We start from the raw sequence: 27674 nt of genomic DNA, 5'->3' as shown, positions 1-27674 counted from the left end.
ATGTACACGGATAAGTCAGTTGGTTATCTTTCCTCTGTGTCGAACGGTCTTTCCCCAAACATGACAAGTAATTTACTACCTGATGTTTTCTGCTTCTGCACCGCCGTAACTCCACCATTAGTAAGAGCACTACCGCTTTAAGTGTAGATAAACGTTTTGCGTCCATCCATCGACACTTTAACACCAAACCTGCTCACTAGGCCAAAATAGTCATTAATCCTTGCCATGTGTGCTTGGAGATGCTGCCCAGCCTAAAGCACACGAGTCCTAATACCTAAAATTAGCAGTCCACAGATGACGTAAACAGTGATGTTACGTCGTTTAGTACACTATCCTCAGTAGCCAATATAGAAACATCTGCACTTATATCCGTGCACCCTGTACACTGTTAAAGCTAATTTAATTCTTCTGTTCTCCTCTTTCCGTTAGGCCTTTTGAAAATACAAAAAAGTTATTTAGTTAATAACTTACGACAAAGAATGCATTGAAAATTCATCCCATGGTTTAGAAACATTATGGTACGCTACATGGGAAAGTTCCTTAAACTGTACCAGTACAATATCGGAAACTTAGAGCGGTACAGCATAGCCAACGTCATCATTTCTTCTTTGTTATCTTCCTACAGATGAACCACAATCAAAACAGGATCATCACTCAAAACAAAGATTATTTCATATATGTTCACACATAAATAAAATATTATTTTACCACTTCCCTTATAATGGTAATTTTCTTCGCTATGTACACAGAAGGTTAGGTAAAAACCTTAACAAAATCAACGGTATTTTCAGACGATCAGGTCCTCAACATAAGCAACTCATAGCTGAATAATTGGACCCAAAAGGCGTGTAACTGACGCTGGTCTCCCAATACTCATAGTAGCACAAGAAATTTGGAGCCAGTACAATATAGGCAAATCTCCCCTGCATATTCCTACACATGCATAAATACACGTATTTGTACACATGGTGAATCACCTAAAACTTACACCGCTAATTTTACGGAATTGGAAGTGCTGTTGAAGTCCGGTTTTCACAGAATGGATCGGTAGCCAGGGGCTCGCATCGTCAGCCGATAAACAGATTGCATTAGTATTCACAGCTAGAAAGTGTTTTTTGGATATATATACACTTTTACATGTAACAATGACTATTGACATTAACAAACTAAAGATAGACTAAATTATAATGTCAGTGGTGTTTGTTGTAGGACTGTCGTGCACGTCGCTTACGAGATACCGTATTTTGAAAAGTTTCCTCACTGATACTTGCACAATATCTGTGGTAGCACAAAGTAAAGAACAATTGCATACACTAGTTATGTGGATTCTGACCAGTAACGAGACGACTGACCACCACAGGTTTTGTTCAAATCGACCATCGGCAGCGGGAATTCAAGTTTCCAGTCTAGTATGGAACGACTGGTACACAAGTGCTTGCATTTCAGCAGAGATGTCCAAGCAGGCTTTAGTAATAAATCGTTGCATATCATAAGGTGCAGTTGGTATGTTCTTGCAGAAAGAATCTTCCGACTTTCCTCACTGAACAAAAGTCGACATGCGTCAAATCCGGGGAGTGGGTCAGCCAAGGTACAGGACCTCTACGTCCAGCACAGCGAATTGGAAAAAAAACTCGTGAAGACGTGCTGTAGTACTTCGTCCACTATGGGCTGTACACCCATCATGTTGGTAGACAAGGTTCTTCCTATTCTGCAGGGGAACCTCTTCTATAATCCGTGGAAGATGGTCTATTAGGAGGCTGTGATACTTGTGCACATTCAATGTCCTGTCTGTGATAAATAGGCTACTTGGTTGATGGTTCACCATCGCTAACCCCATGGACACTTACGTTCCTTCTGACGAAGCCAACAGGGATTGTCGATAGATCAACAGTGCATATTTTGGCGGTTAACCTGGATGTGGTTGGTAAATATTGCTTCATCACTGAACAGGGTAAACAGTCCATCTGCAATATCATGTAATTAATGCCCACGTACAAAAGTTAACATGATTCTCACAATCGTTTCCATGCAGCTCTTGATGGAGAGAGATGGGACAGAGATGGAAACTACGTCGGTAGAGAATGCACAGGACACTTGCCTGCTGACGCCACTTCCTCGCGTCATTGTCAGGTAGCTAACGTGCGGATCAACTGGAACAGCAGCAAGAACATTAATTTAGCCCTGTTTTGACGCGGCTTTTTTCTTTCTGTTACGTTGTCTAGGTGTTACGCTACCACTTTCACGTAACTGGTTGAAGGGGTTGATAAATAAATGCCGAGATGGTTGACCTCTATTAGAATGTCTTGCCACACACACGGTACAAGAACGAACTGCATTCTTCCTACACTCTCCACACACCATGAGCACGTAGACTTTTTCTGCATTGGTAAATACCATCGTCCACTCACGAGCTACTGTTTCGGCTGTCACACACTAACTGACTAGCAAGCCGACACGCAGACAAGGAACACACAAACACACTAAGTAAACCTGACAATAAGGTAACTAGCAACTATGCAGACTGAATGACATAGACAAGTATCGGCGTGAGGACTTTTCAAAATGTGATATAGGAATTTCCATCTTTGTCATCTGTCACTACATCAGGCACTCGACGACCGCCATTTCGGACGTCCTATAGAATAAACGACTCGACCTAAATGCTGCGACAAACACCACTGATATTCTTTTTACCCTACTTTTAGTTTGTTATTGTCAATAGGCCTTGTTCCATTAAAAAGTATATCTATGTACAAAAATACACTTTGTAAGCATTATTACAATATGTTTATCGGTTAACAATACGATCCCCTGACTGCCAGTCTATTCTGTGAAAACCACACATCCGTAACACTTTCCATTCCCGCAGTTCTTGCGGTGTACGTTTAAGGTCAGTCGTCCTCTACACGCAGGGTGACTCACGAAACGTGTAACACTTCTTTTATTTTGTTAACGGTTACATAATCACCGCGCGGGATTAGCCGAGCGGTCTAGGGCGTTGCAGTCATGGACTGTGCGGCTGGTCCCGGCAGAGGTGTTTGTGTTTGTCCTTAGGATAATTTAGGTTAAGTAGTGTGTAATCTTAGGGACTGATGACCTTAGTAATTAAGTCCCATAAGATTTCACACACATTTGAACATTTTGGTTACACATATCGAAACGCGGTCTTCGACAAATGTTAGAGCACCGAGGGACACGTTTTGTTTTGTTTGGTTATTGTTTCTGGCACTGATCTATGGAAGCAAGTACGTTTTTTTTAAATGGAACCATGTGCTTTTTATAACTGCATTCCGTAACTCTTGCTAATATAGTTACAGTGATGTAGCGTTTGTTAACGTTGACGTTGAAACTTGTCGTAAAAGAAATGTCCTAGAATTTGAGAGCACAGTTGCCGAAATCGGCATTAGCTGGTGCAGAAGCCGCCAAGCATAGACCCCGTGCAGCGCTGTGTCAGAATATCAACGCATTTGTCTGCAGGCCGTTCATTTCTGTTTCAACATTCGTTGTGTGCAGGCATGTACACCAACGAGCAGAATTTGAATACACTTCTTTTATATGGCGAATGTAAAAGAAATGGCGTAGACACGGTATTGCGGTATAGGTCTATCTATATAAATCGCCAGTGTCCAACACGCCATGCATTTGCACGAACTTTTAAGACGCTAGTGGGGACAGACTGCTCGATAGTCAAAAAGAGGAAAAGAAAGAAGACGGCGAGTCACAGACAGCACAAATAAACTGTTGTGGTTACGACGCTGATAAATTCGCACATTGGCCGGCCGCGATGACCGAGAGGTTCTAGGCGTTTCAGTGCGGAACTACGTGGCTGCTACGGTCGCAGGTTCGTATCCTGCCTCGGGGATTTATGTGTGTGATGTCCTTATGTTAGTTAGTTTTACGTAGTTCTAAGTCTAGAGGACTGATGACCTCAGATGTTAAGTCCCATAGTGCTTAGAGCCATTTGAACCAAATCGCGCGTTGGTACAAGACTCACTGCCAAGGAACGTGGAGACAGAAATACGAGAGTCATTCGCATCCGGAATCGGCAGAATTTCCAACTCTATTGTCTGTAACTCCATCAGTCACTCGACGACCGCGATTTCGGATTTCGGACGTTGTATAGAATTTTGTCGATTTGCCCTTCAGAAAATTGAGAGACGACCCTAGGCTGTTCCAACGCGTGCTCTTTACCGATAAAGCAAAATTTACTAACCAAGCTAACATAAATTTGCATGGGATGTAATATCGGGCCGCCGAAAATCCACACCGGCCTCGTCACGTGCAATATCAACGGCCGTGGTGCGTAAACATACGGTGCGGCATCACACGAAATTACACTGTGGGACCTTGCTCCACCTCAGGCGCTCTAAATAGACTTTCTGACGAACATTCTGCCCGTTGTTCTACAAGAGGTACTACTGCTTATTCGACAGGGTATATGTCTGGAACACGACGGTAGTCCAGCTCACCTGTCCCGTTTTGCAACGCAAACACAAACTGAGAAGTTTCCTGGATGTTGGATAGGACTCAATTCTGTTGTCAAATAAGTCGACAGCGTGTATTGCACGTAGCTGGGAACACTCTCATTAAGCGATTACGTTCAGCATGAAATGATGAGTCGTTAAGAAGAATATTTATTTTGCGGTGTTCAAAAATGGTTCAAATGGCTCTGAGCACTATGGGACTTAACTGCTGAGGTCATAAGTCCCCGAGAACTTAGAACTACTTAAACCTAACTAACGTAAGGACATCACACACATCCATGCCCGAGGCAGGATTGGAACCTGCGACGGTAGCGGTCGCGCGGTTCCAGCCTTTAGCGCCTAGAACCCCTCGGCCACTCCGGCCGGCGGTAGTTTATAGTATATGTAGATTTACCTGAAAGCATTGAAAGTGCGATGCGTTCTCCTTAGTCACCACTGTACTTGTTTGCTGTATCGTCACAGTCTGTTATACGATAAAAGTCAAGTGCAATAATATCGTGGTTGAGTATTGCTAAACTACCATTCGGGAGAACGGAACCACTTCCAATTGGAGCTTGCCTATCTAACGGCCTCCAGGGGCAAGATAAATTACATTTTTCATGTCTCATATAAATAATGACTGGATAATCTACTTATTGAAAGGCATAATCTTGTGTGAGAAGTTCTACACAGTAAGACAAGTATTACTGTTAAGTCTGTGCATAAGTCTCGAAGCTAATGCCCCGATTACACCCACTCAGTGTTTGAGTGTAAGACCACCTACTGACACGTAACAAGGTTTACACGTAACTTCAAACTTTTACGAATTTTTTTCTTGACTACGCAATCCACAAAATGGCGAAAGTAAAAATTTTTACCGCTAACTACATTTTCGAAGTTCATGCAGTAAAACAGCAACATAAGGTATGGCTTTTTCATTTTTTTTTTTTTACTATTAAGTGTATTTTCAACATACTTCGCATTCAATTTTCACAGACATCACTGAATGTACCTCCAAAATTGTATTTTAGTATGACACATGGTTTACGAGATATGACGTCATAATCATTGAAATACCTGAAAAACTATGTGCAACTTAAAATGGAACGTAAATTACGCAGAATATACTGATCCATTTTTTCATAATAAGAGCGCTTGATGTCTTCCAACAAACTTTAGACATACCTTTTTTCGCTTAACTTATTGATACATTTCCAAAATTATCATAAATTTAAAGATGTTTTATATATGGTAGATAGAGACTTCATAGAGTTGGCGGGCGGGTGAGGGGGAGGGGGGAGGGTTATTGGTTAAACCTGACGGGAAAACAGCGTGTTGTTGTCATTTCTGAGCAGGGTCAAAGTAAAAGCGAAAATAGCAACCACCAAATCGCGAAAGTCCTTAAACATATTGCAGAAAAACACAACATAACATCTAGAACAACAACTACTTTGCTGGTCTTATAAATAATTTACTTAACGACATGTTTCTTATCTCAGAAGCCACATCATGAGGTTTCAAACTTGAAAACATTCCCTACAATTGTGGTCGAATTATAGATACAATCAGCAATGAGCAACAGGGCAAATGCTTTACATGGTGGATCATGATATTAAAACTGAAACATGGACGGGACAAAAAAATCACTGTCAACGAATGAATGACGCAGTTAGCGGATGGTCAGGTTAGCGTATGTATGGGTCCAATGTTCCTTAAGGGTGCTAAAGCTTTCCTTAAAAAAAAAAAAACTGTAAGAACTGTCACGAAAGACCAACAATGGGCTAGAACACCAATCAGAAGTTAGAAGTTAGAAACACCTACCATAAATCCTAAACTGAATGGATGGCAATTGGCCGAACATAACCGGTAAATCGTTAGATATAGGGCCACAATCAACCTCGAATGCTATAAATACAGCGGACCACAACGCTCGGAGATACAAAGTGCCCAGCTATAGAACTATTATCGAAAACATCACTGTGTAGCTCAGTTGAAAAGCGAAATTCAAATATGGAAAGCCAGAACGAGATTGCTATACAGAATGCCCAGTACCAATACTACGAGAGAAGGCCGAAAGGCAGTTCGAATACACAGAGCCAAATGCCAACATAGAACAACAGAAAACGATACTAGTACAGAGCCACAGACCAATTGCCAAACAGAAAGCAAAAGATCGTGGCAATGAATGAAACGCGATATCGAAAACGCATAAAACAGAGAAGTAGTAGGTTCGCACCACTGTAACACACAAACTGACCCTTGGTCTCTCAAACAAAGAAGCACACAGGGCAAGAGTTCTGTAATCAAAAGGGAGACGTATTCATGAAAAATTCTTTATTCACGTAAATTGTGACTATTGTCTACGTCCATTACCTGCCAAATCAAAGATTAAGCTCTTCCTGATTTGAGGTATAAGCTTCCTCAAGAAGTTAGAGCTATGGTTTTAATAAAAATAAATTTAAAAAAATTCTTCTGCTACCACTGCCTAGTGAAAGTCTCTCAATTGGACGCCACTTCGACGACTTTCGTGTCCTGAAAACCAATGGCACTCGGTTACCCATGCAAGAACTAGCCAAGCTAAGCTTTGCGCAGCTTAGGAGGTCGGGCGGGAAACGGTGTTACAACGTGGCAGTGCCGTTGATCGATGATTTAGTAACAGGTCCACATCATCGAAATTCACGAAGTCCCACAGAAATCCAATGCAAACTACAAATACAGCGTTACTTACTAACTGTACCAAGAAAAGAAACAAACACACGTATGACATCACCCTCCGCAACACCCATATGTCAGGGTTCGACGGCGCCAGGTGGCATCGAACGCTGAGGTCACTTCGGCCTGGCAGGCTGTGCTCAACTGCGCACAGCTGTCTCACGAGCGAGTCGGGCTCGCCTGTATAACAGGCCAAGCCGTAAACGCGAAACATGGTCTTGGCAGGCTTTGTATCGTGCATCACCCTAGTCATGAATCGTGCCTGAACAGCCGAATCAGCAAGGGCACTGCCCAGGAAATGCAAGGTCATGGTTTGGAATCAAAGTTCATTAAATCCATGCCAATTTGCTGTGGCTCGTTTCCCAGACAAATTGTTCTCTTGATGGAGGAATTTGCTGTCGATACCAGCAGAGTGCCAATGAGGAACAACCACAAGAGGTCCTTTCTCATTGCTCTCATTCTCCACTGACTTCGTTCACAAAGTTACTTGCTCCATGGTTAATCAACCACATCTTTTGAGAATCGATTTGATCTCTAGCGCCGAGAAATTGTGGTTCTGATGCTCGTGCCGCCTTGTTCGCAGGAAGGCGGTGCGGGCGGCGGTGGTGCTGCTGCCGCTGCTGGGGATCACCAACCTGGTCAACATGGCGGACGCCCCGCTGGACAGGGCCGCCTGGGAGTTCGCGCTCTGGTCCTACGCCACGCACTTCCTCGTCTCCTTCCAGGGCTTCTTCATAGCCTGCCTCTACTGCTTCCTCAACGGCGAGGTGCGTGTCTCACCCTGGTTGTCTTATGTAGTCTACGTGATGCGCGTCGTTCTACAATCAAAATTTACAAAACATATATTCTCTTATGCATTTCCAACAGTAAGACGATTAGGCTTATAGTAACCAGTTAACATGTCAGACAAGATATCTGCGTGTCCCCTATCTTATACAATCTGTATCTAACGTAAAAAGGAATATAAGTCGAAAATAATGACTACAAAAGGACATGATACCTGGACATGTGTTGCGTTATCAGGGAATAACTTTCATGGTATTAGAGGGAATTGTACAGGCTAAAAATGTTGGTGAAGAAAGTTATTGGAGTACTGGGTGATTATGATTAAACTTTTCATCTTTAAAACGTTATAGCACGGAAACTAATTACCATAAGAGTACTATACTTGGTTGTTTTGACAACCAGAGTATGGGTTGCATGATTTTCATGCGTCGCAGCGCCACCGTCCAGTTCCAACTATGGCCACGAGGCGCCGTGATCAGTCATCGTGATTCATAGTGTCACACAACTGACCAGTCGCAGTGCACTTGTTGATGTGTCAACATGAACTTGGAAAAAATGAGCAGGGCACTATTGGTCAAAACAACAGTAATGCTGCACCTGAACTTCGAGAATATCGCCGGCTGAGAGGATTACGGAAGGGTCCTCGTAAGGCAGACAACGCTGCGCGCAGTTCCCGATCGTCAGGAAGTGCATGCGCTGCGTCACGACAGTTGCACACACCGTGGTCCAGTATACGGAAGGTGCTTTCAAGCATTCTGGAATGGTACCCGTACAAGATCCATAACGTACACCAGCTGGCACCACGGAACACAAGACGTGCTGACTTCACTCTCCACTTTCTCGCAATGATCGATGTTGACGTGTGCTCGCCGTGGACGATCCAATGGACAGCTAATCTTTCTCTGATGGGTGAGGTGAACACACAGAATTGCGAAGTGTGGGGATCTTCACCTCCAGTCATTGTGCATGGACTTCCTCTGTATGGTGAAGGTGTCACTATGTGGGTGGCTTCACGGTTACGTTCATCATTGGCTCATTCTTTTATGAACAGTTTGGCACTCAAAGACCAAAGACATCTACATCTACATCTACATTTATACTCCGGAAGCCACCCAACGGTGTGTGGCGGAGGGCACTTTACGTGCCACTGTCATTACCTCCCTTTCCTGTTCCACTCGCCTACGCTTCACGGGAAGAACGACTGCCGGAAAGCCTCCGTGCGCGCTCGAATCTCTCTAATTTTACATTCGTGATCTCCTCGGGAGGTATAAGTAGGGGGAAGCAATATATTCCATACCTCCTCCAGAAACGCACCCTCTCGAAACCTGGACAGCAAGCTACACCGCGATGCAGAGCGCCTCTCTTGCAGAGTCTGCCGCTTGAGTTTACTAAACATCTCCGTAACGCTATCACGCTTACCAAATAACTCTGTGACGAAACGCGCCGCTCTTCTTTGGATCTTCTCTACCTCATCTGTCAACCCGACCTGGTGCGGATCCCACACTGATGAGCAATACTCAAGTATAGGTCGAACGAATGTTTTGTAAGCCACCTCCTTTGTTGATGGACTACACTTTCTAAATACTCTCCCAATGAATCTCAACATGGCACCCGCCTACCCACAATTAATTTTATATGATCATTCCACTTCAAATTGGTCCGCACGCATACTCCCAGATATCTTACAGAAGTATCTGCTACCAGTGTTTGTTCCGTTATCATATAATCATACAATACAGGATCCTTCTTTCTGTGTATTCGCAATACATTACATTAGTCTATGTTAAGGGTCAGTGGCCACTCCCTGCACCAAGTGCCTATCCGCTGCAGATCTTCCTGCATTTCGCTGCGATTTTCTAATGCTGCAACTTCTCTGTAAACTACAGCATCATCCGCGAAAAGCCGCATACAGTGACACTGGCCAGCATTACTGCGGTGTGCTTCGCCAGCATGTCATACTCGCCCTACAGGAGAGAGACGTTCTGAACTGAAAAGTTTTGGCTGGTTCTAATGGCTCTGAGCACTATGCGACTCAACTGTTGAGGTCATCAGTCGCCTAGAACTTAGAGCTACTTAAACCTAACTAACCTAAGGACATCACACACATCCATGCCCGAGGCAGGATTCGAACCTGCGACCGTAGCGGTCACGCGGTTCCAGACTGAAGCGCCTTTAACCGCACGGCCACACCGGCCGGCTGAAAAGTTTTCATGCAAGATGGAACCCCACGGCACATCGCTCGTGAAGTTCACCTGCTTCTCACAAACACATTTGAAAACGTTCGAATTATCAGCCGCCGGCCGAAGTGGCCGTGCGGTTAAAGGCGCTGCAGTCTGGAACCGCAGGACCGCTACAGTCGCAGGTTCGAATCCTGCCTCGGGCATGGATGTTTGTGATGTCCTTAGGTTTAACTAGTTCCAAGTTCTAGGGGACTAATGACCTCAGAAGTTGAGTCCCATAGTTCTCAGAGCCATTTGAACCAATTATCAGCCGATCGTTTCAAAATGATGGCTAGGTCAGCACGTTCACCTGATCTCGCTCCCTATGATTTCTGGTTATGGGCAACCCGAAGGACAGGGTTTTCCTGGGGAACACTCACACATGTGCTGATCTGAAGCGCAGCATATCAAGAGAGGTAGCCAGCATGACTAAGGACATGCTTCGTTCTGCTGTGCAGAATGCTATCGTGTGGTTTACAACTCTTTTGGACGCTGACAGGCGACATATTGAGCCCCTTTTGTAGCAAAAATGCTACCGGTATGTAATGGTATGATGTACCGTAACAGCACATTGAAAGTGTTTCCACTGAATTTATTCTCCATTATTTCTCTTCCCCATATCATTGAAATTAATGCTGCCAAGTTTGGTACTGGTACAGTAATTAGTTTACGTGTTATAATGTGTTAAATAGGGAAAGTTTAATGATAGCCACCCAGTACATCAAAAGTATCTCCACGCCTCTGAGCAATGCGAAACTGACGAGTGGAGATCACAAGAGCTGGATCCGACAGTTGTTAAGTGTGGAAGCATTAACAGCAGAATGGGTCGGGAAGCAGAGCTCAGTAAGTTCGAGTGTGGACTACTCATTGGATGGCACCTGGGTAATATATCTATAAGGAACATAACTCTTGTAAGCCTGCCCAAGTCGACTCTTGGTGATGTGTTTGTGAAGTTGAAACACGAAAGAACAACCATAGTTAAACCGAGATAACGCAGATCCCATGTACTGATGGACAGGAACCGACGAGTATTACGGAAAATTGCCATAAAAACGCATGAAAACGGTTAAAGGAATGACTCGTGAGTTCGGAAGTTGTATCATCAGTTCATCTAGCGCTGTAAGCCTGTGTAGGAAGGTCACGTGAATAAGGTTCACTGGTCGAGCAGCTCCCCAAATGCCACACATTTCTGTGGTCACTGCTTAGTAATACTAGAGGTGTTGCGAAGAAGGGCGCCACTGGACAGTGAATGACGAAACGAGTGATCTGGAGAGATGAAACATGGCGTAACCTGTGAAAATCCAACGGCAGGGACTGGGTTTGGCGAATGGCTGAAGAACGATATGTGCCATCATCTTTAGTGCCAACAGTGAAGTATGAAGGAGATGGTGCGACGCTAGTCAGGTGTTTTAGATGGTTAGGGTGTGGTCTCCTTACAGCGCTTAAGAAAACGCTGTATGTAGAATATTATGAACACATTTTACAGAGTTCTACATTGTGCACATTAGAGGAATAATTCAGAGACGATGAATCTTTGTAACGTCATGACAATGCACTCTGTCGTAAAGCTGCAGGTCTGAGGTAATGGGTCATGAACAATAATATGCCTCGCTGAAAACGTCCCCAGTAGAGTTCAAGCTGTCGTAAAAACGAAGGGTGGACACACTGCACATTAATGTGCAGCACTTCTTGAGCAGATAGTATGTATACAACTTAGAATTGAGGGCATGGTGTGTAAGAGTTACTCTGAGCTGAAGAATTTAGCACTGGAGAGGAGCTTCTGGGAGGCTACTTCTAAGAAAAACCCTTACATCACACTGAGAAGAAATGGAGAACGATATCACCAGCAGTTATTCACATCCATCAACATAAAGCTACTATCACCTTACTGTTCACTATTGATCTGTGTGTTACTCCCTCCAGCCACCACAAATTTGTGAAAATAATCCTTCTAGTGTATATGTTCAAATGTGTGTGAATTCCTAAGGGACGAAATTGCTGAGGTCATCGGTCCCTAGACTTACACACTACTTAAACTAACTTCAGCTAAGAACAGAACAAACCCGCCCATGCCCGAGGGAGGACTCGATCCTCCGGCAGAACGGTCCGCGCAATCCCTGACATGGCGCCTCAGACCGCACGACCACTCCGCAAGGCTCTAGTCCATAACACAACCTAAACGTAAAACCGCGAAATCTCAAAAACTGATCCCAAATTTAAGGTCTTTAAGGCAATTGTTGCTGTTGTTGTTGTGGTCTTCAGTCCTGAGACTGGTTTGATGCAGCTCTCCATGCTATTCTATCCTGTGCAAGCTTCTTCATCTCCCAGTTCTTACTGCAACCTACATCCTTCTGAATGTGCTTAGTGTATTCATCTCTTGGTCTCCCTCTACGATTTTTCCCTCCACGCTGCCCTCCAATGCTAAATTTGTGATCCTTTGATGCCTCAGAATATGTCCTACCAACCGGTCCCTTCTTCTTGTCAAGTTGTGCCACAAACTCCTCTTCTCCCCAATTCTATTCAATACCTCCTCATTAGTTATGTGATCTTCCCATCTAATCTTCAGCGTTCTTCTTTAGTATCACATTTCGAAAGCTTCTATTCTCTTCTTGTCCAAACTATTCATCGTCCATGTTTCACTTGCATACATGGCCACACTCCATACAAATACTTTCAGAAACGACTTCCTGATGCTTAAATCTACACTAGATTTTAACAAATTTCTCTTCTTCAGAAACGCTTTCCTTGCCATTGCCAGTCTACGTTTTTTATTTTCTCTACTTCGAGCATAATCAGTTATTTTCCTTCCCAAATAGCAAGACTCCTTTACTACTTTGAATGTCTCATTTCCTAATCTAATTCCCTCAGCATCACCCGACTTAGTTCGACTACAGTCCATTATTCTCGTTTTGCTTTTGTTGATGTTCATCTTATATCCTCCTTTCAAGACACTGTCCATTCCGTTCAACTGCTCTTCCAAGTCCTTTGATGTCCCTGACAGAATTACAATGTCATCGGCGAACCTAAAACTTTTTATTTCTTCTCCATGGATTTTAATACCTACTCCGAACTTTTCTTTTGTTTCCTTTATTGCTTGCTCAATATACAGATTGAATAACATCGGGGATAGGCTTCAACCCTGTCTCATTCCCTTCCCAACCACTGCTTCCCTTTCATGCCCCTCGACTCTTATAACTCCCATCTGGTCTCTGTACAAATTGTAAATAGCCTTTCGCTCCCTGTATTTTACCCCTGCCACCTTTAGAATTTGAAAGAGGGTATTCCAGTCAACATTGTCAAAAGCTTTCTCTAAGTCTACAAATGCTAGAATCGTAGGTTTGCCTTTCCTTCATCTTTGTTCTAAGATAAGTCGTAAGCTTAGTATTGTCTCACGTGTATCAACACTTCTACGGAATCCAAACTGATCTTCCCCGGGGTCGCCTTCTACCAGTTTTTCTATTCGTCTGTAAAGAATTCGCGTTAGTATTTTGCAGCTGTGACTTATTAAACTGATAGTTCGATAAAGAAACTAAAAAACTACAACTTTGCTTAGATGGCACCTGCCTCGAAGAAACATCAAACATTATTTTCGAACATTGCTTCCATTCGATTTATTTGAATAAAATCATTGGTTTAAATTTCGTTAAAGGTTTGCGAATAAGGCAAATGAAAAAAATACTCTTTGATGGTACCTGTGTCTAAAAAAATACCAAACATAATGTTGGAAGATTGCTTCCAGTCCCTTGTATTTGAACATAGGCACAAGATACGAGTTCAGTGCAGACTGTGTTTTCGGCATACGACATAAAAATTTTGCTGGCTGGAAAATAATGAGCAGTATTGTGAGACCTTGAATAAAGTGTACGTGCGTCGTACTGCTATGACAACCTAGCGCCCTCCCGCCGGAGGTTCGAGTCGTCCCTCGGCCAGGCGTGTGTGTGTTGTCCAAAAATGGTTCAAATGGCTCTGAGCACTATGGGACTTAACTTCTGAGGTCACCAGTCCCCTAAAACTTAGAACTACTTACACCTAACTAATCTGCCAGAGGCAGGATTCGAACCGGCGACCGTAGCAGTAGCGCAGTTCCAGACTGTAGCGCCTAGAACCGCTCGGCCACTCCGGCCGGCTGTGTGTGTTGTCCTTAGCGTAAGTTAGTTTACGTAGTTTGTAAGTCTAGCTATCGATGACCTATGCAAATTGCTCTCTTAGGAATTCACCCACATTTCTGACAACTTAGCGAGAGTCATACATACTCTAAAACCGCAGCCTAGGTCGGCAACAAGAAGCAGCCAGTTGTAAGCGTGAGGACTCAGTACTACACTGGCTAGCTGCCACTGAGTACACAGCATTACTCCACGACGGAGACCACAGGATCCCGCCACGTGACGTGGTGCAGTAGCTAGAGTATCCGGCCTGTTGCGGTAAGCTCGCTGCCTGCTGCGCGTATGTGGATCCTCTGGTTGTGAGGGTGGGTAAAAAGCCTTACTATCTGTGTCGCTGGCTACAACATTTTAATTACGTGTCTTGAAATATCATACATAAATGTATCCGAGATATCGATAGCAATTAACTAGTTTGTTGCACAACTCCAACATTGTCGAAAATCTTCTGCACAAAGACCCAAATGACATCCTGTACAGCAATGGCGGTTCAGACTATGCTGCGTGACAGGGAAGTATGGATACCGAAGGTATTTGACAAGAACCTACGACAGTAATATTGTCATCGCAGTTCTGAAGTACACAGGACGCAGTGATTAATGTTGGTAATATATTAGTTTCCCCAGAGAGAGATTTGGGGTCCATTGCGGTTGGTTGAGCTATATTGCTGGTGCAGAAACACTGCAACAATATCATGTTCCGGGCGTGCAGTTACATTCGCAATTTTTCTGAAAATACATCTATACTGTGCTATCGAATGAAACTGCAACTTAATTTTCCGGACCGCATATACGACGCTGGTGCGACCTATTCTTGAGCATTGCTCGTGTGTTTGGGATCGGTACCAGGTCGCATTGAAGGAAGACATCGAAGCAATTGAGAGCCGGACTGCTAGATTTCTTACCGGTATATGCTTCAGGAACTCAAATAGGAATTCCGGGAGGAAAGAAGACATTTTTTTCAAGAAACACTATCGAGAAAATTTAGAGCTTTGGCAATTTGAAACTGTCTGTCGAACGACTCTGCTGCCACCGACATACATTGCGCTTAAGGGCCACTAAGATAAGACTCGAGAAATCAGGGCTCATAAGGAGGCATACAGACAGTCGTTTCTCCCTGGCTCTATTTGCGAATGGAACAGGAAAGGAAATGACCAGTAGTGGTACAGGGTACCCTCCGCTACGCACCGTACGGTGGGCTGCGGAGTATCTATGTTGATGTAGATACAGGCGTAGTAATACATTTTGAAACTTATCTTAAAAATTCGGAATGTTATAAAGATGGTGGTGGTACTGATGCGTTCACTTGTTTATCCTCGCTTCGCGGGACAAGGCCAGACTGGTGCGCCTTACGTAACTATTTTGTCAGCAACAAAGCGAACGTAGATGACTGATTGGTGCCCGACGATAAATGTTTCCTGTAATCACATGAGGTGTTGCGTGACATTCATTTGCCATGTAGAAACCATTTCAACAAGGGAATTCTCACAGAAACAATGAATTCAGTTTGACCTCGAAGTGTTTAATGTGTTTCATCAACATCAGGTCATATGAATCCATTGCCTTAACAGTTTTTGACTCTTTCACGTTATTCCACGGCGAGTGAGGTCTCCAGTTTCTAAGTCTGTTTGTTGTTCCGGTATCTTGTTATTCATGTGACCTCAAGTTTATTTAGTGAAGCAAGAAAAGATTAACCGTAGTATCAACCGACACGTCTGTGTGTGCAGTGGTTATGCTGAAAGAGTTATAAAGTCTTCCCAATAGCCTCCACGGCGAAATGCAATTACAGGTAGCCTTGTCCACTGACTTAGATTTGGCCGCAACTACCATAGAATTTAACGTAGCGTTCTGTTCTACCAATTACATATCGATGATTCTTATATGAATGTTCTGACCACATATAGGCGTCGTTTGCTTGAAACAACCGTGAAACAAACTACGAGTAAAATGCGCCAACCATGAGGACCTTAATGAAAGATCGGTCGCACCCTCACGCAGGTAAATTTCGTAATGTTTCATTGGCTGCAGTCTGACTTAAGCTGTCTAAAACTTGAAAACGTCATCCATGAGATGCTTTTCGCTTTTATAGGAAAAGTTTCACCAGGAGTTAGTAGTAGGTGATAGCTTTCATTGTTTCATTCTTACAGACTGAATGACAAAATGGTTCAAATGCCTCTGAGCACTATGGGACCCAACTTCTGAGGTCACCAGTCCCCTAGAACTTAGAACTACTTAAACCTAACTAACCTAAAGGACATCACACACATCCATGCCCGGGGCAGGATTCGACTGAGTGACAGTTTTGTTTAGGGATGATAAATTCGAGACTTTACTGCCAACGTTTTGTGCTCCTTGGTCCACAGCTGTTTGTCCTTTCGAGTTGCAAGCAACTGGAATCGAGCTTACACTGCACTCATTAACTTGTTTTATTTTCTTCGTGGCTTTCCTGTTTATCGGTTATTGTACTCAAAGCATTATGGAGTTATTTCAAAAGTTATTACCAAGAAAAGGAGCGTGAAGGATATTAAAATTTTTAAATACTTTCTTTTTCGTGAAACTCGAGTCAAGATGGTGACATGGTGGCACAAGTCCGCAAAGTTGCAAAAGCAGTCTTTCTGAAATAAATAATAATCTGTATCTCCGTTTGAAAAGCGCTACAGGAGAAATTTGTACGGCTTAAGAAGATATATTGACTACCTCTTTTATAAGTATCGATTGCTTATTTACCTTTCGAGATATTTCGAAAAAATGTCAAAAATCGGGATCTTTGCAGCTTATTAACATTCACATTCCCACATGCTATTCACTTTAAGTACAAGCATATTGCATTTATTTAGCTATGTATCAAAATAACTATTTAAATATTAAAATTAGTGTAAAAGAAACCATCGAAAATTATAACTTATGTGTCGGTAACTAAGCAAAGCAGTTAATGTATTAAATGAAAAACATTTCTTCAACTATACTAGACTATTAAAATGACGACAAACGTAATAAAAATGAGATAAAAGTTAAATATTTACGGGGCTCCTTTGCTTCTAAGGCGAAAATTACTATAACGTTCACGTTTATCTCGTCAAGCTGCCCTAGTGGAAGTACAAAAAGAATGTTTTACTTGCTCCAGAAGCCGAGATGTGAAGGATTAAGCAAGTGCAGTCCGTTTGGAATCAGATTTCAGAGCGAGCGCAAGCCCGCCCCCCCCCCCCCCCCCCCCCCCCACTCCGACACCCGCCACGGCTGACGCATCCCAAGCTTGTACGCTTCACTTTTGTGCTAAACCACTAGTACTAAAAGTTAGTACAACGTATCCTGGTATTTGTTTCTTGAATCTCGGAAATATCGGTATTGAATCTCAACTTCCATCACGCTCGTCGCTGTAAAATGTTAACTGCGTCCACTAGATTCTTTTTAATGAGCTATTTGGCCCACAAGATGCTGAAACAACTCTGCTTTCTTTTTTTCAAGTTCGTGAAAAATGCCAACAAATGGTTCTGAGCACTATGGGACTCAACTGGTGAGGGCATTAGTCCCCTAGAACTTAGAACTAGTTAAACCTAACTAACCTAAGGACATCACACACATTCATGCCCGAGGCAGGATTCGAACCTGCGACCGTAGGGGTCTCGCGGTTCCAGACTGCAGCGCCTAGAACCGCGCAGCCACTTCGGCTGGAAAATGCCAACATTTCGTTTCCTTGACAGTTATTTTCATAAAATAAAAATTAAGATAGTTGGTTAAAAACACCCCCAACAAAAATGCTAGTTTTACGGAGACTCGTTTGATTCTTACAATTAATAAAATCGTGAGAATTATTTAATAGCATAGTATGTAACGCCGGAAATGCATATCCTCGTATTTCCATCTATTGTACTATTTTTTTTCCTTATTTTGTTACCTGAATATATGACGTTTCTGTGTCTTTGTATATTGTAATTGTTTTACTATTTGTACATATATGCATTTATGTCGATGTATAATTGGTTTCTTGTGTAACGATTATTTGTATTTTTACGCTGGGTCTGGCCTAGGGAAACTATGCTATCGAACCATTACATCGATAGGTCATGTGGAGAACCAAAGTATTTAGGATCTTTGGTAGTGTTAACTCTGCCGCGTGGAGCGCGGGCAGAGCAGTGAGAGTCTGGCTGGAGTGGTGCAGTGGAGCAGGTGTGTTGTGTGACGCTCCCGCGAGTTGCCGCGCTTTCGGGGTTTGGCAGCATGTAATTGCGCTCGACTTGCGATGATAGTTTCTGACATGGTGTCGCGGACGGGAAGCATTAGCTGTCGCAAATCAAGAGCCCGTTTCGTCTGGTGACCGTGTCGAGAAGGAGGCGCGCCAACATCCAGCTTCTGCAACAGCGACGGCCGACAATGAGTGACTGTCGCCACCTCCTCGATCGACGGCTTCAATCCTTCAATCAGCCAACAAGTAAGACTGGAAGCACGTAAACATTTTGAACTGTATGGCAGACCTCAGCTTTTCAAACTTTTAAAATTGTTGCAACACAAAATTACAGCAACTTAGCATGAACCTTTGTTGCTCATTGTCCCAATTGCATTGCCAAGCAGGGTCCCTTCCTTTTCCGAAATGAGCCCGAGTGTCGTTGAAATTCAAACACCAGCATCATTCGATTTCACTCCTTTAATTTCAAAGTTCAGTTAAGGTATTCATAGCTGGCTACAATATTTAGATTGCACAAGCACAAATTAAGAGTGCGAGTTTTGTTACCATATTTTAGTTACCTGTGACTGCAGCTCAGTTTGGTACGTACTAAATTTTACTATTGTTAATTGTTCAGAATCATTTAATTCAAGTTTAAAGTTATATTTCTTAATTCTAAATTGCGTAGATTCAAGTAGCTTTTGAAATGATTGTTGAGGTAGTCCAAGACTAACCGTATTTTACTGAATTTCGGTGTGCTTTAGAAAGAAAGCTCACTATTAACTTCAGTCACTAAATTAACTTTCGATTTTCCGGTTTTATTAATTCTTTTGCTAAATTAAGTCATTTATTACTTCTGACAAACTTTCAGTTTTCACACTACACGTGTCAACCTTCAGTTGTCACGCTTCTAGTGCTAATTATTTGTGTAATAACCTTTCTTTCTCATTATCTATAGTAATTGTCCTTAGGACTGGCGACCGTAATTTCCCCAAAATCTCAAATATCTTATTACCGCTAGTTAATTGTTAACGTAACGGCCGCACATTTACTTTATTAACTTTACCCCTTTTCAAAATTAATTTCCAACAGTTTCATTTGCATTTTTCCTTTCATTTGGACGTAACCCTTTCCTCCCTCTTTACCGACAAATTGACTTCGGTGATGATTGCTTTTCCCAAATTTCCATTAGGTACACGCGGTTTAATTTTTCACAGTCGTTAAGGTCGACAAGTGAGGGGGAGGTTACAAGTAGCACAACTCTTTGCGAAGAAATTAATCTTAAAACTGCTAGTGTCACTGGCGAGAGCCTTTGAAGAACCTTCCTTTCCCATGACATTGGCTTTAATAGTAATACATGCTATGAAAACATTTCCGACTGACAATACTGCAAATTGAATTTCATCTGGACTTTTCGCTACACAGACGGTTGTTACGTGGCGTTTCATGTTTGCAGCAGGAGTCGATATTTTCTTATGGAGCTCTTTATTTATTCCCGCGGATAAAAGTGGTTGAGTGTCATGAAAGTGCAGGCAGGTTTGTGCTTCCCGAGCGTCCGATCAATCGAAACCCATTTTTTAAGGAGGTTTGTAATTATCACTGTGAAATTGACGAGACACATCCAGTATGTTGGTACGACAAGGATTACCTTGTAGTCAGTGGGATATTATCAAATAACAGGGGTATCGAAGCTGTTAGGTACTGTAGATATTTGTATTCATTTATACTCTCGTGAATAAAGATGGGACGTATGTTGTGATTCCTGAAAAGCCCTCACCATACATTAATAGATCGTGGTCCGCTGTCAGCCAGCACGAATTTTCAAGTGACCAGTAGTTGTTTAGATTCTATATCTACATCTACATCTACATTTATACTCCGCAAGCCACCCAACGGTGTGTGGCGGAGGGCACTTTACGTGCCACTGTCATTACCTACCTTTCCTGTTCCAGTCGCGTATGGTTCGCGGGATGAACGACTGTCTGAAAGCCTCCGTGCGCGCTCTAATCTCTCTAATTTTACATTCGTGATCTCCTCGGGAGGTATAAGTAGCGGGAAGCAATATATTCGATACCTCATCCAGAAACGCACCCTCTCGAAACCTGGCGAGCAAGCTAGACTGCGATGCAGAGCGCCTCTCTTGCACAGTCTGCCACTTGAGTTTGTTAAACATCTCCGTAACGCTATCACGGTTACCAAATAACCCTGTGACGAAAGCGCTGAAAGTGCTGAAAGTGATCTGGCGATGGTTCGTAAACGACTTCTCATCTGTAAGCCAAATTTCGCCTAAAACTGCCTTGTCACCTGGCAGTTTTTCTACACACCATTCGGAGAAGTAAACCGTTCTCAAAGTCATTGCCGCGAAGCTGTATATGGAGTGAAACGTTGAAAGGATGAAATGCATAGAAATGTAATATCTCCAATACACTCGTTTAGCTGATCCCAGTCGCACATCGTTTCATAACGGCAGGATTGTGTGTTACAGCAACTAAAATATAAGTTGTATTGTCCTCATCAAATGCTGTTCCATTTTGTTGGCGTGTTTTGCTTTAACAATTCTAATTTGGCGATACCTTCCAGTAGACAATTTGAATACTTATCCAGCAATTTGGCGACCTGCTCAACAAACGGAATCATATCTACTTTTTGGTCTCCTACCTACACTGTGAAAGTAGGAAGTGCATCAAGAGCGTGGTATCTGTCCGCTACAAAAAACAGGAGCGCAGCTTGACACCTGATACACGAAGTATTCGAGGAGCTAATGACTTTGCGATTGCAAAACAACAGCAGCAGCAGCATCTTACAGTTTCTTGGTTTACTGTATGCCGACGGACCAAACGCACAGGAAAATACGCAATCCATATCTGGTTTCGTATTTGCTTACTTTTGTTACACAGGGCAGACGTTTGTGAAACCTCTTATCCGGATATCTGGGCAGTGCTCTACAACATTCCAGTTCGTCAGGAAAATGTAAATATTTCCATTACAGAAGTTCGGTCACAGCATGGCAGCTATAACCATTAAATATTACTTGCATACTTTAGTAGCTTACCTACCTCAGAAAAATATCCGTATTTTCTCTACAGTTTAGCGACAATCACACCGTGGTAGTTGTAGAGAGTACTTAGAATGAGTATCTTCACTAGCTAAGTCGCCTTGTTAATTGACTCTTCAGTTGACTTGCATCTTCTAAACCCGTAGTAGTGAGGGCTCATCCAGTGTACCGCTCTGTGGTCTTGTAATGTTTTGCAAAACAGTCTTTCAAATATCTTGCCCAGAACGTGCAATAGACAAATTGGTCTCTAGGATCTGGGTGTCATTGGATCTTTATCTTGCCCTGTACTAAATACTACCACTTCAGTGTTCTTCCACCGTGCAGGGACCCTTCCTTGCAAGTTAGACCCTTCCTTGCAGGAGACACTCATTGTACAGATTGCACAAGTAACTACCTAATTGATCACAAAAGGCTTGTATTACTTTGCCAGGGATCCCGTCCTTTCCTGGAGATGTTTTCTTTTCCCGTCTAAAATTATACGTTTAATTTATTCTTGTGCGAAGGGGTACTCAAGTTTATTGCACCTCTATTCTTCCCATAACATGTCCCGTAACCTACGATCATCATCTGTCGCCTTCTCTCCATCGCCAGTAAGTAGTTTTTCAATTAGCAGGGCAGCTGACTGTTTCCAACTTTCTGTTACGGTCGAATCATTCCTTCTGAGAGTGGATAAGATTGTTGGTGTTCGTGTTTTCTCACTGGTTTCTATAGTTAGCCTCCATGGATTGCTTCCATCGTTCCATTTTTGTTTTCCACAACTCTTCCTTAAAACGTTGTTTAAAATACCTTTATCTATGCAACCTTCGGACTCTTTCTTCTTGAGTAATGGTGCTCTGGTGTAGCTACCTGGCTCTTCTTGTTTCGCATCTTCATTTCTGCAGCGCCTCGGTCGAGATGCAAGGTACTCTTAGAATGACCTCTGCTGATAATTATCGATGCCTCCATCGCTCTATGTATAGCCACTGTCAATCCTTGCGCTTTAGCATCTACATTATCGCCCAGCAATGGAGTTCCTGGACACTGATACACTCATCTTAGTTCTTCCCAGTTAGCGTCCTTGATGTTATATTTGAGCCTTATGCGCACGTTTTCTGTGTCGTCTTGGATTTCCCTTCCAGTGTATGATATTGTGGTCCCCCGATGTCATTCCACTCGCAGCCTTCCAGTCTTTCACACGGCGCGCAGCTGCCATATTTGCTACAGTTAGGTCAGTATCTGATGTTACTCCGACCCTCCCTTCGTACGTTGGTGGATTGTGAGGTGTATTGAATACCTGTAGGTTGAGTTCCATAATGGCTTCTTCTAGTTGTCTGTCACAGTGATCGGTCAGGCAGTTATGCCATAATAACGACTTCGAATTTGCATCATGGAGTACACAAGAGGCTTAGTTCGCACACTTTCATCCGTCTCGCCACTAAACTGAAAATACATGGAAACAAGGATGCAGCTCTCCCTTAGGGTTAACATTTACACACAGACTGTGTGTTCTGAACAGTTTTGTGATATTCTTGTCACTGTTACGGCCTTGTTGCCAGCCGGGGTGGCCGACCAGTTCTAGGCGCTACAGTCTGGAACCTCGCGACCGCCACGGTCGCAGGTTCGAATCCTGCTTCGGGCATGGATGTGTGTGATGTCCTTTGGTTAGTTAGGTTTAAGTAGTTCTAAGTTCTAGGGGACTGGTGACCTCAGAAGTTAAGTCCCATAGTGCTCAGAGCCAGTTGAACCATTCTTGAGCCTTGTTAAGTACTATCAGTTTTGCCATAGGACACTACCCTTGTGTGATTATCTGGACGATTATAGGCATACTGGGAATCTTTCCTGCCTTCGTATACGGTTCATAGAGGCACAATACTTCTAACTGCAACTCCTAAGCCGGTCATCTAGCCTCATGTAATATACTGACACTTCTCATGGCGTTAAGCTGTCCTATCTTTATTCCATTAAGGCTTATAGGTATATATTCAACAGTCTTGGTCTACTCGCCTGTAATCATATGCTATACTTCCATGTGACATCACAAAGTGCTTGCACAAAGTATCTAAAGAGACTGATTAATTTCTTCTTCCAGAAACCTGTTTCAATAATTTCTCCAGTTTTTCCACTTCTGTTGACAGATCGTTCAATTTGAGGTTGGTTCTATACACGAAATGAGGTACAGGAAGAGATGCTTATACCTTACTAGATGTCTTAACGCTGTAGTAAGCGGGATCGGCTCTTCCAGTCGAGTGGGTTGCATAATGTTCACTTGGACTACAGCATCATCTTCAGTTACCATCCACTTAATAAAAGTGATTCCTCCAGCATGGTGTGGAGTTTGGTATGGCTGCTGTGTGGTGTTTGTAGTGTGGCATGTGGTGTGGTGGGATGGTGAGTGTGGCATGTGGTGTGCTGTGTGTGTTACATTGGTGTATGGAATGTGATATGTTGTGTGTGGTGTGTGGGGCTGTGGTGTGCAGTACTGCATTCATGCACACGCATGCATTCGTGTATGAGGAGGTGTATGGGGAGATGGTGTGCAGTGTATGGTGTGTGGAATCTGCTTTCGATGTGTGTGGTATGGTACTTGTCACGTGAGGTTTGATGTGTGGTATGCTGTGAGCTGTTGTGTGGTGTGGTGTGTCATCTGTGGTGTCATGTGTGGTGTGGTATTGTGTGTGGTCTTGTGTGTGATGGGGGTGTGGTGCATCTAGCTGTTGCCCCAGGGCTAACAGTAGCCGTTTCGGCCTGCAGGTGCGGCTGGCGATCCTGAAGAGCCTGTGGGTGTACCTGTCGCTGCGCCAGCACCAGCTGGCCACGGCCACGCCGGGCCGCCGTGTGTCCGCCTTCTCGGGCGTCTACGTGGCGGCGGAGCTGCGCCAGCCGCTGCCCGCCGCCTGCAGTCCTCTGGGCGCGGCTGCTGTCGGACCCGGACCCAGGAGGCAGGGCAGGTCAGTGGTAACTCATTACCTCATCACTGTACCAGCAGTTTTCACCATGTTAATTTCAATCGTTCTCCCCGCTCACAATCGTGCCCTTTTTAATGGCACTGACATCGATGCTAGCATGTTTTTGTCGGAGTTCTAGCTCTAGAACATTATTGGACCTGGTGTCGTTCAAGAAGAACTGGATGAAGCGGCTGTTGCTGATTCCATATTAACTGCTTCATTTACCTCACTTACTAGTCTGTTGTTACTCTGATAGTGGCGACATCGGGCTTCTTCACGTCTACCAGAGGTTTCGATGGCTAAATGGAAATTTATTGCTGTAGGGCACGCTACACACCTGTAGGCAGACAGATATGCAGTATAAATTAGACATATGCACCAAGATAAAAGACTTGAAGCGAGGGGGAGCGCGTTATCTGCTACACAGACCGATCAACTCACAATTAATGTAATCACCTGGCAAACAAGTCTTGCTGTAGGTGACGAGTAAAAACAAATTATCACTGAACACAGAAATGAAACACGGACAGTGTTCCGGCGTAACGACAAGCGCTGGCACAAAGATGAAGAACTCAAGAGCAGAGAAGGCTGTGACATGACGTCAGACAATAGTCCGCTGACATGGACCGCACCACGACAGGAGCGGCCTCTAGCCGAAGAGAATGTAAGCGCCGCTCCTGCCAGCCTCGTCCGGACAGTAGAAGACGGACACTTGGAGACCTACTTGAGACCCGTATCCGTTACTTAAATGGACATTCCACATCGCGAAAGACATTGATTATTTGCATGTCACCAACAAATTGCTACACGACACTGTAAATTAAAGTAATGTCAATCTACTTTATTGTAATAAAAACCATTAATGTGATTTGCTTGACTTGTTTTACAGCTATCCGAGAAAGCAGCTTCCTATAACAGACAAGTGGGCAGGACACCACAAACAGCTCGTCCAGCCCCTTTTTAGAGACCGTGCTAGCAGAAAAACACAAGGGATCTTGATAATTTGAAATCAAAAGGAAAATATTCAGTAGCTACGAGAACTGATTTTGAAAAGATGTAGCGACAGGGTAGTGCGATTAACTTACTGCGTCAGCATGGGAAAAGTCGACACGCCCGTGGACTGAGATGTAACCGACTGAATTGTTTATAATGTCGCGACCAAAAGTACCGCAAGATTCGTATGCAAAAGCTGGGTCTGAAGCAAACTACTCGGTCCTTGGCTGGCACCAAGTACCGCAAATAAGCTCAGGATACAGAAAACGGTGGCTAAATGCACTCTACTCTCATCACGAAGTGACTCAAACCCACAACTGCAGAGAAATGAGGCACTGAGAGCTGCTTTCCTCACACTTGTTATTGCAGATGTCTCTCCATATTAAAGCCGTCGGCACATGGACCGTGCATTCGGACGTTGAACGCAGAGTGCGCCGTGGTCCTGACGTCATTATGTGGAAGGAACACCCTGGGGAGTCTTTCGGGATATTTAGCATAATAGATATTCTGACCGTACGTTTCAACGTAGACCAATGAGATGAGAGAACGCCACCTCTGTCACATGCACGCCTCCCGAGCCCCACAATCAGTATCTCTTCAGAATACAGTGGCGTGACGCCATATTGGATTTCATTTGAAGCACATATGTACTTGTGCAGTTTCTAAGGATCGGAATCGTGGTTAAAAATTATTGTAACATGCATATTTTGAAATTATGCCGTTCCAAGGTAGCGGAACGCTCAGGACCCATAAAACATCCCGCGTTATTGACACAACTTAATATAATTAAATATCAGTTAATACCATACGTGTGATTAAAGATTTCAGGGGACAATAACGTATAACTCTCTTGGGCGATGTAGCGCAATGAGCAGAGTCGCAGAGTTGTAAAACATCGAATGATGTGTGGCTGGTTCACCTCTCATTGGACCGGAAAGATTTTTTTACTAGCCATCGCGTTTTCTAGTAAGTTTCGAGATTTTATGATTAGTATATTCAGTAATTTTCGACGCTATTTCTAAGGAGTAAGTTTGTCCTAATATCCAAAGGAATTACAGACATTGGCTGCGAGTGGGCATTGATTTACATCAGTGGGGAAAGTTGAAAATGTTTCCGGAACAGGATTTGAATCTGGGTTTTCTACTTACTAGGCAGCTGCTCTGAGCTCCAAGCCATCGAGCTGTAGTGGTTATCGCGCTACCACGGACTACCCTACCACCCTTCCTGTCAGCTCAAAATTCTCAACTTATCCACAAATTACTGATGTCGCGCCCCCGGCGTTCTTCACATTACTCCCGGCATTTCGCCGATTCCCGTAAGAGTTCGAGACTAATGTGAATCCGGACAGAAGGGATGATTAGCATTAAGCACTCACACTCACACACACACACACACACACACACACACACATCCAAAAAAGGTTTGCATCACCTCGGTTCCCAGAACTCCTGGAGATATTGACTGTGGATATTTTACCACACAGTCGCTTTGTCCAGACATGTCACTAAACCTGCTCAAAGATGTAAACAACCATGTTTGAGCAGCGCCTATTAGACATATAGCTTATCAGTTTCAGTCATACCAAAAGGAAGGAGGTACAAGGCTCGTGTCGTCTGTAATTCAACCGTACCTAGACGGTCAGTACCGCGGTTCGATCGGGTCCGCATTGTTACTTTGTGCCAGGAAGGACTCTCAACAAGCTAAGGGTCCAGGTGTCTCGGAGCGAACCAAAGCGATGTTGTTCGGCCATGGAGCAGATACAGCGGGACAGGAACTGTCGATGACATGCCTCGCTCAGGATGCCCAAGGGCTACTACTGCAGTGGACGACCGCTACCTATGGATTATGGCTCGGAGAAACATTGACAGCAACGCTATCATGTTGAATGGTGCTTTTCGGGCAGCCCCAGGACATCGTGTTACGACTCAAAATCTGGGCAATGTGCTGCATGATGTGCAACTTTATTACCGACGTCCACGGAGAGGTCAGTTTTTACACGACACCATGCTGCGTATGCCTTCAATCAGACATAGTTGGAGACGTGTTTGGAAGCAACTCGGTCAGACTGAACGCCTTAGACATACTCTACAGCAAGGTGGAGGTTACCTGATGTCTTTTGGTGGCATTATGTTCGGCCGACGTACGCCGCTGGTGGTCACAGAAGGCACCGCAATGGCAGCACGATATTTGAATGCCGTCCT

At 43.7% G+C, this 27674-nt stretch overlaps 1 protein-coding gene across 1 annotated transcript in view; it reads left to right on the top strand.

Annotated features, from left to right (window-relative positions):
- The window catches only part of LOC124594709 (PDF receptor-like), a 397833-nt gene that overhangs the window by 349695 nt on the left and 20464 nt on the right, over positions 1 to 27674 (top strand). The window contains exons 11-12 of the mRNA XM_047133076.1: positions 7759 to 7942; positions 24287 to 24483. Of these exons, the coding sequence (XP_046989032.1) occupies positions 7759 to 7942; positions 24287 to 24483 (381 nt within the window). The remainder of the gene's footprint in view (positions 1 to 7758; positions 7943 to 24286; positions 24484 to 27674) is intronic.

The sequence above is a fragment of the Schistocerca americana genome, chromosome 2 (genome assembly GCF_021461395.2).
Source record: "Schistocerca americana isolate TAMUIC-IGC-003095 chromosome 2, iqSchAmer2.1, whole genome shotgun sequence".
Classification (NCBI taxonomy): domain Eukaryota; kingdom Metazoa; phylum Arthropoda; class Insecta; order Orthoptera; family Acrididae; genus Schistocerca; species Schistocerca americana.
The sequence above is the reverse complement of the archived record's forward strand: the minus strand, read 5'-3'. Positions and strand labels throughout refer to the sequence as shown.